Source organism: Argiope bruennichi, chromosome 5 (assembly GCF_947563725.1).
Source record: "Argiope bruennichi chromosome 5, qqArgBrue1.1, whole genome shotgun sequence".
NCBI classification, from domain to species: domain Eukaryota; kingdom Metazoa; phylum Arthropoda; class Arachnida; order Araneae; family Araneidae; genus Argiope; species Argiope bruennichi.
Window position 1 is genome coordinate 119,660,766 of NC_079155.1, and position 17,299 is coordinate 119,678,064.

The following is a 17,299-nucleotide window of genomic DNA, read 5'->3' on the forward strand; positions in this document are numbered from 1 at the left end:
TACAGGAAATAAAGTTGGCGCAGTTTTTATACTCTTGTTCTTATTTTTGATCTACCCATATTGTAACTCTTGAAAGATGTCACCAGACTCCTGGCATTCATATGAGACAAACTCTGTTTTGTCTTGGAAACAAACCTTATCTTAGACATGCTTTCATCAAGAATGCCGAAGTTGTAGCATCTCCAATAAAGAAAACTAAATACTTCCTTTTTTTTTGTCGTTTAATGTTGTTTTTTTTACCAAAGTATTCTTTTAGGTTTTTTTAAGTATTTTTTACTCTATTTTTTCTATCATTTTACTTTTCCAAAATTATTTTAATATTAAATAGAACTTTAATTTTAATTGGGTAGAGAGAATGAGATACAAATGAAATTTTCGTTCTAAAGCAATATGTTTTTTAATATTAAAGTATCTTATTTATTTATAGTTTAATTATAAAGCTACACTCTCTAGATTAGCTTGAATTAAATAGTGTCACAAGCTTAAAAAAAGTTTTTTTTTCTTTTATGAATAATATTGACGCATATTTTTTAATGTGACTAATTTGATCATTGTATTTGAAGAAAGATATATATGGAATGTTGTCAATAATCAGAAAACTTCTTTCATCCATACGTTGAAAAGTAAAAAATAGATGCCCAGACATTCTGTGCAATCAGTTACCCGATCTGATGTGTACAACATCAATAATTGAGACTGATGAAATGAACATCTTTAAAATTTGGTCGAAGTTTTATCCTTAAAACAATTTAATCGTACATAAACATATTCGGTAACATTAAAAATCATTAATATTTTTTGACATTGAATAAGCGAAAGTTTCATTTTACCATTCTGTACATCTTGTGGTTTTATTTTTGTATGTACGGACGACAAAGAAAAAAAAGTTTTCAGCATCAAATTTATTCAATTCTTTTGCATGTTTAACAAGAATACAAAAGACAGTTGATATGCTTCCTGACATTTTTTTCTTAAATTCTAGGAGAAATTACAACTGCACTCGAACAGAAAACTTATTAATAATTTACAATAATAATGTAAATGTATGTCATTAGTTTAATACATGAATAAAAATCAAATCCGTATCATTATTAGTTCGAAAAATAATCGTATGATGTTGCTCAGCATTTGCCTTTGGCATGAAGATCCTTCAAAATAGGGAAGAAGCAGTTCTATAAGAATAAAGTAGAACATTTTAGCAATCAAATAAACAAAAAATATAAAAGTATTTATTAAAGACTGAAAGCAAAATCATATAAAAAATTTGAAGCATTGATTTTATTAATTTAAAGCCACATAACTAAAGAAACTGTCAAAATCCTTTATTTTAGTTCAAAAAATGAAATGATATTTGATATATGATTTAAAAAAAAGCCAATTAGTGAAAAAGGGATTTAATAAAAAATCTGTTTTCAAAGCAGCAAAACCGAAATGCTGGAAAGTTTATTAATACGATAATGTATGCTAACTAGACACTTTCTGAAATTAGAGTGATATATCCATCGACATGTAATATGATGAAATCAGACAAAATAATCAACTACACCTTTCACGAATTAGTAGAATTATCTACAGTTGTTATTCTAGAATCATCAGTTGTTATTCTAAAATCTTCACTGATTAACAAGAAACCATTACTGATACCTGCAATGCTATGATTCAACTTTATAAAGAAGTGATGAAATTTTCAAAAAGGCATGGTTTCAGACCAAAACTTATAGATATAGTTATCTACAATATGAACTTGTTATTTTTTATATATCAGAAGGAGTAATGCTAAATTATCTCTCCAAAATATTTATATCTGTAAAATTCAATATTATTAATATAATTCGATTTTATACGTTTTTAAAAACATGCATAATATTGCTCATCCAAAATTTTACATGAAAATATTATATGTTTTAAAAGAGCTCATTCATTTGCGTATGCGTTAGTTTTCCATGGTGTAAAATTATTTCACATATTTTTATATCTTTCTGTCAAACTACATTTATATCACACGCTCAATCACAGCTGAATTAACGTGATATCAATAGCTTACGTCATTTTATAAGTGTATGAAATTCTGCGAATTAATGTGATAATGATAAGAAATGTAAGTGAATATTTAGGGAAAATTATATACAAATTCATGCAATAAATCAAATACTTAGTTAATGTTTTATTAAGATAAGGCATAAAAAATATTTTCATCCAGATAAACATCAGATGTATCAGATAGTCAATATAAAAAAAGCATAAATAAGTTAATAATTATCGAATCTATTCCTAATCTTTAAATTTATATATATATATATATATATATATATATATGTGTGTGTGTGTGTGTACATTACATAAAAGAATTCGAACAAAGGCCAATTTTACAATGGGTGATATATCATAATAAATAATAATAAATAAAAAATTGAACAGAAAGGATAAGAAATTTATCAACTGATGACAGGTTTTAAAATGTTAAAAAATTATCCATATAGTTGTTATACCTTAAAAAAAGATTAAATTTTTTTTTCTGATGGCAATATTTTTTTGTTTTATTATTGTGATAATTTCAATTGGCTCAGATAATATCAACAAAAATCTAAAACTTTTGAGGGAAGGAATAAAAGAATAATTGTCAACATCCCAGAGAATGTTCTAAGACATAATTAGGATCATTAACTAAATCAAATCGAAATAAACACGAAGATATTCTTTTATCACTTATCGGAATAATAAATGTTTGCTAGTTATTAATTGTTGATTTAGGTAAGCAAATTCACAGTTTTTCAAAAGATATTCACATTAAGCATGTTTATCTAAAAATGGAATATTTTTAATTGAGTTAGAAATTAAAAAAGTGTACATTTTTGAATTAGATAATTCCAGAGTGCTATCAGAAATTTAAAAAATAAATGCTTTTAAAATTAATGCAACATTGGAAAAGCCCAGAATTGTATGTATTTCCATTCAGGAGAAGTTGAAAAAAAATTTAACAAAGAGATTTCAGGAAAATTTATTCTAAGTTCCAGAATATTTTTTTCTTATAAAAAGAATTATATTTTAGCATATCAAATGGGCTTGAGTATTATTCATAATTAATTGATGATATCAATAAGTAATTGAATCAGCACTGTTCGAGATGAATGCATTTAAATAACTGTAACCTAAACTTCAATAAAACCACTTTTATTCTTAGGTATAAAATATTTAAAGTGCTTATGACAATATTTTGAAGATTTCATAACAAAAAAAGGTATTTATAGCAAAGTGTTAAGTTCTCTCATATCAGATCTGCATATTAAATATATATTAAGATATTTGTAAAGTAAAATATTTGTTTTAAATAAATTATTATAAAAATAAAATAATTTCTTCATTCGTAAAACGTTTTGTATTAAAAATACAAAATTCTATTACATAAAAAAAATTAATAACTACAAGCTTCTTGAAAAATTAACTTCCCCCAAAAATAAAAGCCAAGAGAGTTTTTTTTTCATAAATAAATAATAATTTTTAAATAAAAATACATAGAATAATTATGTTTTGAAAATGCTATACAAAAATATATTTACAGCTTGGAATATGAACATACTCATTTTTTTTTAATTTAAATTTTCATCATCTTAAAAATTAAGATTATAGTTTAGAATTAATTTTTAAGTAACGGGGAATTTTTAAAACATTTATGGTTTAAAGAGACATTTATAGTGCCATTAAGGTAACAGAGATCATTTATTAAATCTCAGTGTCTTTCTTTCTCGTATTTTCACTATTTTGAATTCAATTTACTAAACAAAGCTCTGACATCGCTGTGTTGCTTGTTTTCCCAATGCTATGCATGCGGACTTAATTTTAATTCCATTAAAACTATCCGTAAGTTTCATAGTATTTTTCACTAAATATTGATGAAAATCTGTTTTGTAGCTTGGATTTCTAAAGTGTGCAAAATTCCAGACATATATTATAATTATTTTATATTATATATTATAACATATTCAACATATAACATGTATATTATAACATATACAACATGTATTTTTATTTTTTATTTATAAAAGTAAAAACAATTACCAATGCTTTATGGAGTCTGTTGCACTCATCTTGCTTATTCAACATACCGCAAATTGACTGAAAAATTTAAAAAATAACATTATCAAGAAAGTCATGAGGAATTCACTTCTATTAACGTTATTATCATACTTAATATTACTGTTACATACTACTTGTGTTGTTATTTAAAATATAATATGAATTCTTTTATCTGTTCTTAAAGAATCATATCCAAAACGATTTTTCGATTCAACTTTGCTAATTGCATCTTCCACTGAAAAAGAACTATTTTGAGTCTGTCTGACATTTATTTCTTTAGTATTTTTTAAATATTTCTAAGGATTTAGAAACTGTCTAATAATTGAATCATTGCATTTTTCCATTTCTGCAGATTTTGAAAATAGATAACATATCAGTATACGCACTGATTCCTTGTAATTAATATTCGTTCAGAGTTCAAGGCTATTATAATTTTAATGACTATTATTTTACTATTATAATTTTGATTAATTAAGAAATTTATATAAATTAAGAAAAGGTCTAATTTCATTATCATCTGTTCTCTTTGCATTGTTAGATGAGACCGTTCTGTTCAGTGCCCATCGAAAAAAAGTCATTGCTTAAGTTTTTCATATGGCTTCCATTATTTCACAACAACAACAAAGAGAAACTATCTCTTTTACATAGCTATTAGTTCCTAAAACTAATGGCATGAGCATTTAAAAATTAATATTTTTTTTATGTTTTAGTATGTTTTTTACTTTAATATGTTTTAAATTTTGAAGATGATAATAATTAAAAAAAGTTGAAGGCACCATGTTATGGTTGACTAAGAACTTACGAAGGACGAATGCATTGCGATCGAATATTCGCGTACTCTATATCTTGGTGCTTAAACCGAATATTTTTATTTCAAACGTTGTAGTACTACTCTATATCTTGGGACTTTAACCGAATATTTTTTTTACTTCAAACGTTGTAGTACTACGTAGTAGTACTCTATGTCTTGTTGCTTTAACCGAATATTTTTATTTCTAACGTTGTAGTACTACGTAGTGCTACTCTATATCTTGGGGCTTTAACCGAATATTTTTTTATTTTAATCGTTGTAGTACTAAGTAGTACTACTCTATATCTTGGTGCTTAAACCGAATATTTTTATTTCAAACATTGTAGTACTATATAGTACTACTCTCTGTTGGTTATAGGGCTTCAGGATTCAAGGTTACAACGAGCAACCCCAAGGATAATGGTGAGTAAACTCAGTATGGTCTCTGTGCATAAGCGATTCGAAGCATCATTCAAGTCTAAAAGATTGATGAAGAATGTTCATTGATTATTTCTCTAGTTCCATACCAAATTTCATTTCAGCATGTTTGTTCCTCTATTAAGTAGATAATGTAACCATAAATCATTACCGTACACATGATCATAAAAAAGTTAGTATTCTGATATCAGTATCTATTTTTTTAAGCAGGATCATCCTTTTGTTTACAGTTTACAGAATCTTTTGACATAATATTTATATGTAATACTTATTCACATTAATCATTTAATTAATTTCTCAGTTATTTTCGATGCATTGTTTGATATAATCTGAATCACTGATCAAAAAATAATATATAAAAAATAGCTTTCTACTTACGTTAGTGCCATCCATAATTCCTTTCAAGGTTTGGTCGAAGGCTTTTCTCTGTCAAATAAAATATATCTTATGAAAAAACTATCTGCCAGCTCGAGAATTTAAAGCTTTAGTATATTCATAAATCTATTTATTGATACTGAAAAAGGTAAGATAAAATTCATTTAAATGCAATTTTTATTTGACTAACAAACTTATAAAAGCAATTGTTGGAAATGTTAATTTCAAAAGAATTGGATACATTTCTTGAAAAAGAATTTTTAAACATTTTATAAAAACCGAAGCAAAAAAAATTCAGTGTAGATGAGGAAGTACATGCAAATATTTTTTTTTCATTTAATAGTTTTTTTTAATATGTATTTGAAATAGAATTTAGTAGCTAGAGATTCCTGAAGCTGTCGTTAGAAACTCTCAATTAGAAAAAAAGAAATCTTAATTAGTAACATGTTAGAGGAAAAGTTAATTTTGAATAATTTATAAACACTTTCGATCGCATACATTTAAAATTAATTTTTCATTACAGCTTATAAGTTACCTTGATTGAATGTATGTCAGAAAATCAAGTGTAATGTCGTCACATGCTCTATTTTACTCTATTCTCCAATAGTTGCTTCAATTATACTCAAAGAAAAGTTTTCATTTTTTGTCAATAAAGTAAGCATATATATATATTATTTTTATATAAAAAGTATAAACATTGCTACACAAAAAAATAGAAGCATAGTACAATTCTGCTATAATTTAATGAATTAATTGCTATGAGTGTGATGAGAAAAGCACAAGAATGCTGATATTACAATAGACTATTAATTACACATTTCTTTCCAACTTATTTTGTAAGTAATTTATTACAAAGAGTTAATTATTACAATTAATAGGTTAGATAGATTAATTATCAATTTGATTATCTAATTTAGTCTGTCTATCTCTCTATTAATTATAATTAATAGATAGATAGACTAATTGCAATTGAATTATAAAAAGAATTGTAAGTAATTTAAATATTCATAAATTCTTATAGCGATTTAAATAGTATTAGTTTAGATACAACCGTTTGTTGTTTGTTATAGCATAATAAAAATACAAACCATTTTAGATAAAAAAAAATTCATACGAGATTCTCATTTAAGTATATTAAGAGGCTCATTTGAACAATTCAATAAATTTACTAAAAGAAATATTTAAAATTAATTGATTAAGTCCCTTTCGCTTGGCTATTATTTTTTTTATTCAATAAATTGTGCAATGTATATGAAGTAAGCTAATACATAAAATCTACCTCATAGTAACCGTTTTATTCCATGAAAATATACCTCACAGCAATCCGTTTTATTCCATGAATTGCAGACCGTATATGAGGTAAGCTAATACATAAAATCTACCTCGTAGTAATCCGTTTTATTCCATGAATTATACAATGTATATAAAGTAAGCTAATACATAAAATCTACTTCATAGCAATCCGGAATCTAGAAATAGGTTGTATTCGAAGAAAAAGGTAATTAGTTTGTATATGTGGACTGCGCTCATAACCATCATTATTCAAATCTGATAGACCGATATGCGATTAAACAATGAATAATTGCTATAACCAGCCCAATCTGGAAGTTGAGAATTTCCATGCTTTTACTTAATTCGATATAAAAATACAAGCCAGGTGCTGTTAAAGAATACAGAAAGTCATAATCCTTAGAATTGCTACATCGCTTTGACCAACACAAAAGTCACATTTTTCTATTGCTGGAATCTTTGAATGAGAAATGGATTAGGTATTCTTATATATATGATATTAAAATCGCCACAGAAATATTGAGTTAATAAAAAACATTAGTTCTTATGATTAAAATGGTGTAGTTGTCTTCTTATGAGTATGATAGATTTTTTAATGGACTCAAATTCTATCAATTTTTATTGACAATGGAGACGAAGATTAATTCATTGCAAAAATATTCATAGATCGGAAGAGTCCATGTGGACGAGGGAAGTCACCCATGAAAATGAAATCAGAATCAGTTGTATATCCTGAAAAAGTAAAGTATGCAATCCAAGATCGCATCCCTGTTCCTGGTAGCTATATCAGAACTTTTATCGCAGACGCAACACTCTCTAACAGAATGAGTACTCAGACCACGATGATCAAGTTGTGGTCATCTTTTGGTTTCTCTAGGGATTTCTATATTAAATGCTAAATTTGTGAGTCACTGACTCTCTCCACATAAGTCCGCTTGCAGATTATGTTCATAGAGAATAAAAGTAGTAATGCTAAACTGCGATGTACTGATAAGTATAAGGGTTCAACATAGATCCACACACTAATTGAAATCTTCGAAATTCTAATTTCATGTAAATCGGGTTTAAGAGAAACGGGGAAATTTCACAGTCTCAAAGTTAAACTTTAATGGTCAGGAACTTCATTCGTATGATGTTAAAAGTTGCAGTATTTGAAAAAGAACAGTTTTGTGAAGATAAATAAAATATATTAGAACTAAAATCTTTTCATGTATCTATATGAATCCCGTCTGTCTTTAGTTTTCGATTATTTAAGTGTCATCTCCTCTTAGCTGGGTTTTTCGGCTCGTAAGGGTTAAAAATATAAAAAAAAATATTAAAAACAGTGCATTAACTATTCGCAGCATCTGAAAAATATATGTAAATGAAAAATATATGATGAAAAATGTATGTTAAATATTTGTGACAGAATACTTACTTGATGGTGTTGATGATAATTACAGTATTCTTTCACTGCCTCTGGTTGTGTTTTACTCTTATAGTGGAAATATCCATTATTTTGAATGAATTCATAGAGATCTGTCAAGTCCTAAATTAAATAGTTATGAACATCAACATTTAGTGTTATAAATCAAATTAATAACAAATGAGGTTTTTCGCTTTCGAAATACTTCTCATTAAACATATTATAATTATTTATCAGTGTTCATTTTGGAACAAGTGCGCACATCTTGTTCCGAAACAAATTACCTCTACATAAAGTATTGTTTTAAAAAAAAAATATAATTATTAATATTCTAGATTAATAATATTTAGTGTTCAAGCTATATGGCCCCTTAATATTATGTAGTCATTGTTTTTGGTGAGGAAATACTCCTATAAAAAATGAAAATACTTAACTATAACAATCCAACAAGAGTGTTTTTTGCTTCATTCAAGTTGTTGCTCGTAATTTTAGTTCAGGATATCAAAATTAAATTATTTTCTGCTATTTATAAATTTCAAATTTTAAAAAACTGTATCTTTGAGATTTATTGCACTATTTCGAGCAATACCAATATTATGAAACCACCGGCACTTTTGTGCGTCTCCCTCCTTAATGAATGAAATTACATATTCCATTATCAATAAATGTAAGTACATTTATAAAAAAAATCCCAACCAGCACTTAGTTTTTTTCAAATAATAAAATGTTTTTGAGGGATCTTTGAAACTAATTTACATATTTTCAAGGAAGTTTTAAAGAAAATAGAATGCTGTTTAGTCACATAATATTATATTTAAAATAATTATTAAATAATAGATTAAATCTGACGGTACATTTTATATTTTAAATTATTTTATTCTATTCGGTCTTTTGTCTTATAAACGCAAAATACATGATAATTCATCCGGTCCTCTTGGTAATCTTGACCTTCTTTATTAACTTTATCTATAGCCAAAGTACATTATTGATTTATTTCTGTTCATTACAGGCCTTTCTATGTAGAAATAATTACTAATGTTCTTCCTTTTTTTCATGCGATTTCAAGAATAACTAGTTAAAAATAAAATATTTAAAACTTTAAAGAATAATTCTTTAAAGTTTTAAATGTTTTATAACCTGGTTTCAATAAACCAGAGTAAGTGTAGCTGATGGAGTAGAATCAGCTTTCCTATTGAAATCAGTATACCGAAGATAATCAAACTGAGTTTTATAAAATTTTAAAGTCAAATAAAATATTTTTTTGTCTCCTAACGTTATTATTATAACATAATGCTCATGTTTCACAATTTGAAAACATACTACACTTTCATAGAGATGTCTTTGTTTAAAAGAGATATTAGTTGACATTTTTTTCATTCACTACGTTCTTATCATCATTGGAATCAATGAAAAAAGGAATAATTCATAAAATTGTGTCTGCTATCTCACAAACACAAAAATATGAATATTTCATTCCCTGGTGATCTTTTAAATATCCAACCGTTTTTATATTCACACAATTTATTCGTTGATATTCGTAAACTTAATTTTCTCTATGAATAAAGCCATATTATAAAATTTGTTTTTTTCATTCATCGCATAACTTTTTATGAACTATTTCAGTTAAATTCTCATGAACTTTTTGTACACGATTCTAGAAATAACTAGTTTATTGAAATTTTAATTTTTTTATTAATTTAATACCACAAAATCTGCATGTATAACAATAAAATCTGCTGTTATACATACAATCACAAACAAAAAAAAGTGAACCTTCGTTTAAAAATTATTAGAAGCCAAACGAAAGCACTTTTGTTCCCCAATGATTTCATTAAAATAAAGGGCTTACATTTTACTATTTCATAACATTTTACTTTTTCTGCATTTTAATAATTAGAGGTTAAGTAATACAAATTGATTCTTAGAGGAAAAAAATTCATTATGAAGATTCTTTGCTGCTCTCCTTTTCTCCTTTTTCCTGTATAAAAATATGCTTAGCTATTCCAAATGCCTGTATTAATTTAAATTTTTTATGAAAGCCTGAATTAAAAAAATCAATATAATTAGAGGTAAGTAATAAAAATTTAATTTTCTACTAAAGCAATTCATTATGAAATTTCACCTGTAATGTTGCGTTCTGGAAGATGCAGTTGTGTTGTCTTTGATGATCTGGTCCAGCTGTAATGAGGATAATAGTTAAATTATTAACTGAAATATTTACAGTCGTAAAGGATTTAGTTGCCAATTATGTTCCCAGATGCAGATGCATTGTATAATCTAAAGAAAAAATAACAGTGCTTTAGTAAGATGGAATTAAGTCTTACTGCTATGCAGAAATAGAGCTGACATTGCGGTGTTTTGTATATATTTACAAATTATGAAATGTAAATACTTTTGGGAAAAAATTACGGTTTCAATTAAAACTCTTCTTGGATTTTTAGATGAATTCTATTTATTTTATCGTGAACATAAAATTTTGCCATTTTGAGTTTTGATGTTTTTTGGGAACAAGTAAGTAAGATGACAGAAAAGGACGAATGCTTGATTAATTTGCTGAAGTTTATTATTTAAGTTTATAACATCTCGTTACGTTAAAGAACTTTTCTCAAAATATTTATTGAAAAAAAAATTTTAATTAATAACAGGTGAAACAAATTATATCATGCGACAGTTGAAAATCATATTATATTGATAGTTATCATCTTCTTATTGCATCAATAATTACTTCCAAATTAAATAATTTAAATTTTGAGGATTTTATATTACTTTATTTTATTCTTTTTTTTTGATGTCAGAGTATGGGGATTAGAAATAAGATTCTTAATTCGGTTTATCTTGCCATTAGCATAATGATTTGTTTTACTTCTGAAGTCTTTTCGGGAAACCTGGATTAGCAAAACTAATTTGCTTAATTTTACTAGTTTAAATTCATATTTACTCTTTACTTAAAGCCATAAACTTTTTTTTAATCATTTGCTAAAAAATATTTTTACTTTCAACTGACAAACAAATTGCAACATGCATAAGTTATATTGTATATTATTATCCTTTTTTGATAAAACTATGTGTATTTAAGGATATTAAGATATTTACACATATAAAGCATGATTTATCAATGACCAATAAATTAAGAATGGTAAAATTTTGAAATATTTTTAAACTGAAAAGCAATTAATATTTTGATTAAAAGCCTTTTTTAATGATGTTGCATAATTTTGTGCAAATTATCAAAAGTTATTTAATGGTTTTAAGCAACAATTTATCAAAATTCCATCTAAATTTTACATGGCTTTTAAACACAAAAAATTTAAATATGAGCTCTAATAATTTCTTGTTTACAAATTAATCAATCTATTCTTAGTAATAATGTACTTTTATAATTTAATTGAAAATTTTCAAGTGTAAAAATATCTTTAAATACTTTTTTTTTTGCAAAATTACGAATTATTCCTTATTGATTCAGAATTTTTAATCAAGTTAAAGGACGAAATAAAGCTAGGGATTCAATTGAAAAAATTTTCATTGATCTATAAGTTAAATCCTTGAAATACATAAAAATCTTACTTGTTTGGCAAGTAGCGTAGTTATAGCACTTGTAATATATATCTAAACTTTCAGGATCCGTTGATTGACCCTGTATAATCACTAACAAAGTGAAAATACAGAAAATGAAAGGACAAGCTTTGGCTATCATTTTCTATGACGCATTCCGACACAAGAAGTCGATTTAAAGAACAATTCAAACTCCTTTTATATTATACAGGATACTGATCAAATAATTTGTGATTCATAAATCCCAAAATGTCACTGTTCACTCATCTGGTGAGATGAAAACGCGCCGCAAGAAAATGACATAGCTTATAATTCGTCCCAGTCTTTAATATTTTAAAATCCAAAGCTGTAATTCTTAGTAATCTTCGTTACATTAAATGCTTCAAATAATTTTGAGGTCTGCGTTCTTTGCGTCCATTTTAAATTAATTTTCGGAATGAGGTGAGTAAATTTAAATTATTTCTTTGTCGTTACTTCTACAGTCACAGAAATACTGCTTTATTTCTATCATGAAAAATATATATATATATATAAAACTTCAGAATGAATCATATATTTTTTTATTGGTTAAGCTTTTAAGTTCATGGCTTCAATTTAATTTTAATATTATTTATCCACATTTATTTTTTGTCTGTAAAAGTGCAAAAATAAACCTAAAAGGCTGTTGCTTTTCTCGGGAAAAAGCAACAATGCTTCTTGAACTGAGTAATAAGTAAATATATAGCCAAATATTGCTTACTAAATATATTGTACGCATTTTATCTTTTTATTTTCTTTCATCAGTTAGGTTAAATACTATAATACCAATCCGCATTTAATAAATTATCCACATTTAATACTATTTATCCACATTTATTTTCTGTCTGTAAAAGTGTAAAAGTAAACCTAAAATGCCGTTGCTTTTCTCATCTCGAACTGAATAATAACAAATATATCGGCCAAATATCGCTTACTAAGTGTATAGCACGCATTTAATCCTTTTCTTATCTTTCATGAACTAGATATGTCTGGAATTTTTATACTTATTACAATTGAAGCGGCATCGCAATATCATTTAATATCTTTTACATTCTCGGGTTCTTTATTGTACATGAAGATGGAAAATAAATTCTTAAGTAAAATTGTAATGGTGGATATAATGCGCGTAGTGCGAATAAAAATATTTTAAATAAAAAAATTAAGACATGAAGTGTCTTAAGCATAAATCAAATGCTTGACAATATATAGAATGTCACAAAACGTTAACGGGATTAAAAGGAATGACGAAACCCTCAGAAAATAGAAAAGACTGAAAAACATTAAAAGAACATAATATGTGAAAATGTGGGGAATATTTAATTAAGCGAATTTAACAGTGGAGTAAATATCGTTTGCTCTATTCAGTGGCATGAATGTGGATATGGATGCCAAATAGGCAACTGAATATTTTCTAAATATTGGAGAATCCATGCTCAGGTTTACATTCCTGACATAAGTAGATCTTTGAACATCTGTTTCTTTTTTCCCCCTTTCATTACAATTCTATTTATGTTTCTGTGAGCAAATATGATTCATATCACACTGTTCCACATTACACTCATAAATTACATGGAGCAGCCGGTGTCCTGGTATAGGGGTAGCGCGTCTTCCCCGTGATCTGGGCGTCCCGGGTTCGAGTCCCGGTTTGGACATGGTTGTTCTTCCGTTGTTCTGTCTATGAGATGCGTGAATGTGCCCTCCTGTAAAAAGGGGTTGTGAAAGCAAATGAGTGATGCGTGAGTAACTAAGTCGTACTCTTGTCCCTAGTTGGCGCTACTATAAACACAAGAGACGCTCCCTCTCAGGCTTAAATCGGCTGTCTTTGAACAGCGGGCTTGTCCGTGGCAAGTGCCATAAGAAAACCACAAAGTTACATGGAGTCATATTACGTATTGTATAGTGAAACATGGACTGCATCTGTTGACTCATAGTCATAGAAATACAGAATATTAATAAAACTTGCAAAATGATTATGATATTTTTCTTGCTTCTATACATTTTGATTTAATTTATAGTATCCTGTTTTCCTGCCACATTTGATTCATTAGCCCATTTACCGTGCATGAATTGTATATGATGGTTCATTCAATTAAGATTTGTAAGTCTGCAGCAAGTGTCTACATGTATATGAGAGATTTAAGGAAAGGAAATTTTTCTCAAGACATTTAACAGAAATCGTAGTTCTCAAACCCAACCTTCTACATAAAGGCTTTGTGCACACTATAACTCCCGTAAAATATCGTACATAATAGTATTTGGATGCCTTTTTTCAGGAAATCAATATCAATAAATGTTTTAAAAGTATTATTTTTCACAATAGTAATATTACTTTCAATTTATCGTTTTCATTCTATTCTTTCTTCCTTACTTCTATTCTTACCTCCTTATTATTACCGTTTTGGATTTTTACTAGTATTTTTCTGACCATCTTTATTGTTCTTTGGGCTAGGCATCGTATTAACTTCTTTCGAAGAGTTTTTCTAAAAGAACGAATCTGTCTTTTCCTGAAGTGCATAAGATCTGGCAATGTTTGAAGTTCCTTGAGACCCTGAGATTAAGCTTTCGTTTCTCTTTGTGATAATCTTATTTGGTCCTTGATATTGACATACTTTTCTATTTGAGATCATGTTCTTTCCCTAATCTTTCTTTGCTTCTTAAAGATTTCACTAAACTTACAAGAAGTCAAATAAGTTTATCCGTGTTCCTTTTTTAAACACAAGAAAGTTATAATTATCCTTGTGAAATCATTTTAAGATATCCATTTAGTATTTTATAAGCTCTTGAAAAATGAAAGTGAAACAGTATAATATTGTTCATCTTAAACTAATGCCATTTATATTTCTATCTAAGAAAAAATGGCTTACAGACTTCAGCGAATTCCAAATTTTTATCGATGGTATAAAAACTGACTGGAAAATCCGGATATTTGTGTAAATATTTGTGAATTAATTCATCCTAAATGAAGATCAGATTGGATGATGATAGGGCGAACCATGAGCTAATTATCACGGGAGTCTCGGATAACTCGCTGAAAGATTTGTATGAACATAAAAAAAAAACATTTCGACTCATACAGATCGTACCTACAAGCTGTTACAGTTCAAAAATCGATTTCAACTGGTAAATTCTGCAGAACTGCAGTTCTTCAAAATATCGGAGTTTGTAGGTGTTCCAGATAACAAAGGTGAGACTTTTTATAGACGCTTATTTATATTACTATTGCCGACAATAAGATCAATTTTCTTAATCACATTTCTAGAAAAACCTTTAAAAAACTTTTTCTCCGTTCAATGACGTCCACAAATACAGATCGAGCATCTCTAAATCCGGCTATTCATCTGTGCATCAAAAAAACATGAAAGCCTTAAAGTCAATTTCCACATTTTATCACGTGGGAACATGATGTTGTTTGGGTTTGAGGTTTTTGAAGCCTCAAAATGCGTTGACAACAAATTGGCGATGTATCGGTTTTGAGGCATTAATTTTTTTCCTTTAGGGTTATTAGAAAATAGTACAGAAGGTTTTGGCATTTGGAGATTTATCGCCAACTAAAGTTACAATTTGATTTCCAAATTATTCATTCTCAGAATTCTTACGAAATGTCTTAATTAATTTAAGTCATTTTTTCCCATCTCAAAATCGGTCGAGTTCCAAAACTTTATTTGCCAGATAGAAAAATTGAAAAAAATGAAATTTGAAAAAAATTATATATATATATATATAAAGAGAGAGAGAGACCGATAGAGAAGTCTCGTAATTGTTTCAAACTGGTTAATGACTTAAATTAATTAAGACAAATAACGACTTAAAAAATAATAATGTTCTCACATGATAACGTGAAATTTGCGATCGCAGATTTCATTTTCTATTTTTAATTTCTTTTATTTGTGTTCTACAATTGACGTGCCTGTAGAAACATAGCATTCCGTACCTACGTAATTGATTGTCCTTCGGTGATTAGGATTAATTAATTAATTAATTAATTCACATGATTGCACATTTTTATCATATAATATTCTATCTTACACAGACATTCTTAATCAGTCTCTTTAAATTAATACCATGCTATATTCTGAGTCCGTTCAAAAGTTTGTAAATAACTTATAGAAAACAAAAGAATGAAAAAAAAATGGCGTATGAGTTTTGATTCCACAATTCCTCTTCTCTGGCACATATTTTTCTTTCCATAGTCATAATATGCTTTGTAGGCATAACAAGGAAATCGTGTTAACAAAGGCATTAGATAATACCGTAACTAATTCATTTAAATACATCAGTAATTCGATGTTTTGAAAACTGTTTATGCGTATCAATGTGTATAAAAAAATTGTAGATTTTGATCTGTATTAAAATTAAAATTCGAGGCAAAGAACATAATGGCATCCTTTATCCATTTGGATGCGCCAGTGATCGAAATTTTTTTGTCTTAATGACTCATTAAAATTTAGATTTATTCCCCGACAAAATTATTAATTGCTAATATCAAAAGCCCTACATTGACTAGTAGGAGATTTATCTGTCAGTAAAAGCAATTATTTTGCAAAAAATTTTAACTCATCTTTAGAAAAAAAGAGAGAGAAAAAGACAGGTTAAGGCGGTAGAAGAAAGAAAGAACTTGTTGAAAAGTTCCAGCATTTACCTTCCCAGTGTCAGATATTTCTAGCTTCACTTCTTCAGATTTCCTGAAACAAAATCTAAGGAATTTCTGAAGTCCTTCTCCAAATATTGAAGTTGCTAGTTTGATCTAATTTTTTTTTACTTGTATAGAAATTGATTAAATTAATTTTGATGCAAGCAGAAAATAGTTAGATGTCTTTCATCGACTCTCTTCTTTCAATGCCAGGTCAACAAATTTACAGTTGTAAAGAATCTGTAATATTATTTATCTACCATGTAAGTTAGAAGGACAGATTTAGAAATATTCTTAATGGATGCTGAATAGATAGATCATTGACCTTCAGCCCTTAGCAACATATTTGGCAATTAATCCGCGATGAATTTCGTTAAACAATTGAAGGTTCTCTAAAATGCAAGAATTTTGACACTATCTCAAACAGAAAATATGATCTGAAGAATCTTCTGTAAAATGTCAAGTGCCATCGCTATCTGTCTGAAAAACTTATATATGCTCGAGAGCAGAAGTAATGAATTAATTCTCCCTTTGGAGAACTAATTATTACCTTTTAAAAAGGTGATTTGCTACCTGCTTGTATTGTTAGTGTTATCAAACGTTACTCTTTGTTTCTATCCTATTTGTACTTTTGGTACCTGTACTCTGTTTCCTGAAGTATCAGGGAATAAAGCGTCGTTTACCATTACCAACTTGTTGAATTTGATTTACCAATACTTAACAATAA

At 27.5% G+C, this 17,299-nt stretch overlaps 1 protein-coding gene across 1 annotated transcript; it reads right to left on the reverse strand.

Annotated features, from left to right (window-relative positions):
- Positions 1 to 930: 930 nt before the first annotated feature.
- Positions 931 to 12,080, reverse strand: LOC129969518 (uncharacterized). The gene is made up of 6 exons (XM_056084125.1): positions 11,937 to 12,080; positions 10,495 to 10,550; positions 8,385 to 8,495; positions 5,681 to 5,728; positions 4,057 to 4,113; positions 931 to 1,172 (listed from the first exon to the last, which is right to left on the reverse strand). The coding sequence occupies exons 1-6, from the start codon at positions 12,064 to 12,066 to the stop codon at positions 1,122 to 1,124; spliced, it is 453 nt and encodes a 150-aa protein (XP_055940100.1). The 5' UTR covers positions 12,067 to 12,080; the 3' UTR covers positions 931 to 1,121.
- Between the last annotated feature and the right edge of the window lie 5,219 nt (positions 12,081 to 17,299).

What these genes read in the sequence shown, in the direction of transcription:
- LOC129969518 (XM_056084125.1), bottom strand. Translation starts at nt 12,066, where the DNA reads ATGATAGCCAAAGCTTGTCCTTTCATTTTCTGTATTTTCACTTTGTTA. An exon ending in ATTATCATCAACACCATCAA is followed by an intron (nt 5,729 to 8,384) that starts GTAAGTATTCTG and finishes TTTATTTGACAG; the next exon opens with AGAAAAGCCTTCGACCAAAC. An exon ending in ACAGACTCCATAAAGCATTG is followed by an intron (nt 1,173 to 4,056) that starts GTAATTGTTTTT and finishes TTATTCTTATAG; the next exon opens with AACTGCTTCTTCCCTATTTT.